The sequence below is a fragment of the Phalaenopsis equestris genome, unplaced genomic scaffold (assembly GCF_001263595.1).
Source record: "Phalaenopsis equestris unplaced genomic scaffold, ASM126359v1 Scaffold235966, whole genome shotgun sequence".
NCBI classification, from domain to species: Eukaryota; Viridiplantae; Streptophyta; class Magnoliopsida; order Asparagales; family Orchidaceae; genus Phalaenopsis; species Phalaenopsis equestris.
The window spans coordinates 13,493-16,550 of NW_018253815.1; the positions used below are offsets into that span (position 1 = coordinate 13,493).

The window sequence follows — 3,058 nt, forward strand, 5'->3', positions numbered from 1 at the left end:
AATATATATATATTTAATGGAGGTCAACATGTAACTATCAACCTAATGTCTGCTAATTAATTCAGATGAATTCGAATACGGGACTGATGGTACTTATGCCTAAACTACAACCAACAAGACACCAGTTGCCTGTATATTTTTTCTCTCTCTCTCTTCTATATAATCAAAAAAATTTGTAGAAAATTTTCCTCCAAAAATCAGAAGATTTGCTCCAATACACTCGAATGTTGGCACAAAATTCAACCAGTGAAAATAAAAATTTCTAATTTCAGCTACTTTCACCTAATTTCCTAGAACCGTTCCTTACGTGGAGCAGTTTTTTATGCAAATGAAATTATTATCTAAGAATGAGAACCTTACGTGCCGTTCAAAAACTCATCAAATCAAATAACATTTCTTTTCTCATTGAAGAACAAGTTGTCATAAAAAAACTTGAACAAATCAATCTGTCAAACTTCCAACACGTAAAAACGTCTTCTTTAGCAACTTTCCAACTACTCCCAATACAAAATCAAAGTAAGTTTCATCAGAAATATCAGTTCATTACAACGCGTTGAACGCGGATTAGCATTAAGAAGCAGCCTTCCCGTGAAACAATATTAATAAAGAAAGAAAAAGTTATAAATACAGTAGCAACAGCTCCACAATTTTCATTCAGCTCTTCATCTCTTTTCATTGTTTACTTGTTCTTATACCAGTTGACTGTACTTGAAGTTGTCTTCTTAATTCAGAAAACATGAGTTCCTATTCCCAGGGTAATCCTCAAGGTATTTTATTTTGATTTTATTTCTTCTACATGGGTTTTTTTAGTTTTCGTTGCAATTTTTTTTTATGCTCCACTTTTGTGAGCAAGCATGAAAGAAGATAGAATAATATGAAAAAATTCGGTTAACGATCTGTATATATGATATTTCTGGCAGTAGAGGTTAAGTTGATCCAGTCGATTATTCAGATCCTAGATTTAAGTTATGGAAGAATAATCAAGCAACTATAGGGGTTGGATTATGTACAATTACACACCTCCCATGATATATTCATTAGTTATGAACCTTTTAATGAAATTATTGCTAAAATATTTGATTGAAAAAGTGGCATATAGCTTCGTAGCACTTTCTTTTCGCATGCTTAGACGAACAAAAGAGTTGAAGTTCTGTGTGACAACATAAGGTAACTTTGGCTAGAATAGCGGTAATATGTAAAAAACACATGAAGATGATAAATCCAACCTAAAAAAATATACAAACCGAGGAACATATAAAAATTTAAGTGGTTCGATAAAAATAAATGTCCCTGGATACACAGAAATAGAATAATCCTTTGAACTTCAAATGGGATACATCAAAATATTCTTTCCTACAAAACTAGAGATTGGAAAATTGATGCTATTTTACCTATGCCAATGATTGAGAGGGTTGCAAACACTAAAAGAAAATGAGGGTTCGTAGCAAAGAAGAAGAAGAAGACATTATGCTTGAGTCCAAACAAAAGATTTCTCATTTGTTCGTGGTTATACTATATCAAAATCCTTCTAAAACTCTATTTGTAGTTATAATCTGAAATTAGTTTTGGGATATTAAATTTATTACAGAATCCCTAAAGATAATAAGATCCTTCAAAATTTAATACAAGATCTCCAAATTTTTCTCATAGCCTACAAAGTAAGGGATTAGTCAAATTTTGAAATTTAAAGGGGAGATCCAACTATATTGTATGCTGGTTTTACTATGAAATTTTGGCTCTACAATCTCATAAAACTTTCTATAGCTCAAATCTTTTAGTAAAAATGGCAACCCTCCTCGTATAAAAAAGCAGTTTAAAATCATGATGGGTTGTTGTGCTTATCATATTCCTGGCAAGTTATCTCTCATAGGTCAAAGAGTACATATCCTTTTTCAATGGAGCGTATATTGTAATAATGGAAACAAAAAATTAAAATTAAAAATTAAAAAAAGGGAAATCTAAGGATAAGTGGATAAAAGAATTAATAAATAATTCTTCAATTATAAAAACTTCACATTTGTTAAGGCCACTTAATGCTATAATAACCATAATGTAAGCTATCAATATAGGTAGAAAAAAATTCATCATAATGTAAATTTATTATCACCAAATACCCTCCCTCACAAAGATGCTGAGACATTTTGCTTCTTGCTCACCATTTTGCATTTTGCAGCCTATCCCTCAACACCAACCTCGTACCCTCTACAAGGGCAGGCGTACCCACCGACATCATATGTTGCACCACCTCCTATGGGCTACCCAACTGCTGACTCTTCTTCTTACTCCCAACAGGTACCATCTGATACTAAGAATCGCGGCGACGGTTTTTGGAAAGGATGGTAAGATTATTTTGATAACGATTGGTTCTTCGATATTTCCAACATAGGAGAACTTTTAAATTGTAGTTCTAATCCTTTGCTTCCTTTCTCTTGTTATAACAGTTGTGCTGCATTGTGTTGTTGCTGCGTGCTTGACGCATGCTTCTAAGGAGAGAATTTATGAATGACTTTTGTCAGCATTATAGTGCAGCTTTACCACGGAGAATTATAGAATTCTCAGGAGATATGATAAGGGAGTTTTAGTCTTACATTGTATTAGTGGCTTATTTGTGTATGTAATCTAAACTAGTTAGCAATACAGTAACCAATTTGCTCTGTTGAATTATTAGAATTTTCATAAGATATACCACTTTAGCTGTAATCTTATACAGTATTTTTAGTTTTTATTGTTGTGATTTCCATACATACATATTTTCATTTTAGAGAAAATAATTTGCTAAGCATTGTGAATTTGCATAGATTAATCAAGATTCCTTCCTTTGGTTTCTATTTCGCTAATGACTTATCATTATTGGATGTATTTAGGTGACAATAATTTAAAACTCTACAAAACTTTTCTAAAATTTCTCTAGAAGGGAGGATGAAAAATGGAATCATCATCTCACCAAACATTTTTCCTGATTTCTAAAATGAGTGATCATGAAAATTACTAACTCATCTTACACCCATTTGGTGGCTTCAAACCAAAAAAATAATGCCATGAAAAATGAAAAAAATTG

The 3,058-nt window shown here is 31.9% G+C and overlaps 1 protein-coding gene across 1 annotated transcript; it reads left to right on the top strand.

Moving 5' to 3' along the window:
* The first annotated feature begins 562 nt into the window (after positions 1-562).
* Positions 563-2,709, top strand: LOC110039255 (cysteine-rich and transmembrane domain-containing protein A-like). Its single transcript, XM_020744258.1, has 3 exons — positions 563-767; positions 2,174-2,339; positions 2,442-2,709. Exons 1-3 carry the CDS (start codon positions 737-739, stop codon positions 2,485-2,487), a joined length of 243 nt encoding a protein of 80 aa, XP_020599917.1. The 5' UTR covers positions 563-736; the 3' UTR covers positions 2,488-2,709.
* The last annotated feature ends 349 nt before the right edge of the window (positions 2,710-3,058 follow it).

Excerpts from the sequence above, each read along its gene's own strand:
- LOC110039255 (XM_020744258.1), top strand. The coding sequence starts at position 737 with ATGAGTTCCTATTCCCAGGGTAATCCTCAAG. Across the intron at positions 768-2,173 it reads TTCCCAGGGTAATCCTCAAG|CCTATCCCTCAACACCAACC; the intron begins GTATTTTATTTT and ends TGCATTTTGCAG. Across the intron at positions 2,340-2,441 it reads GACGGTTTTTGGAAAGGATG|TTGTGCTGCATTGTGTTGTT; the intron begins GTAAGATTATTT and ends TTGTTATAACAG.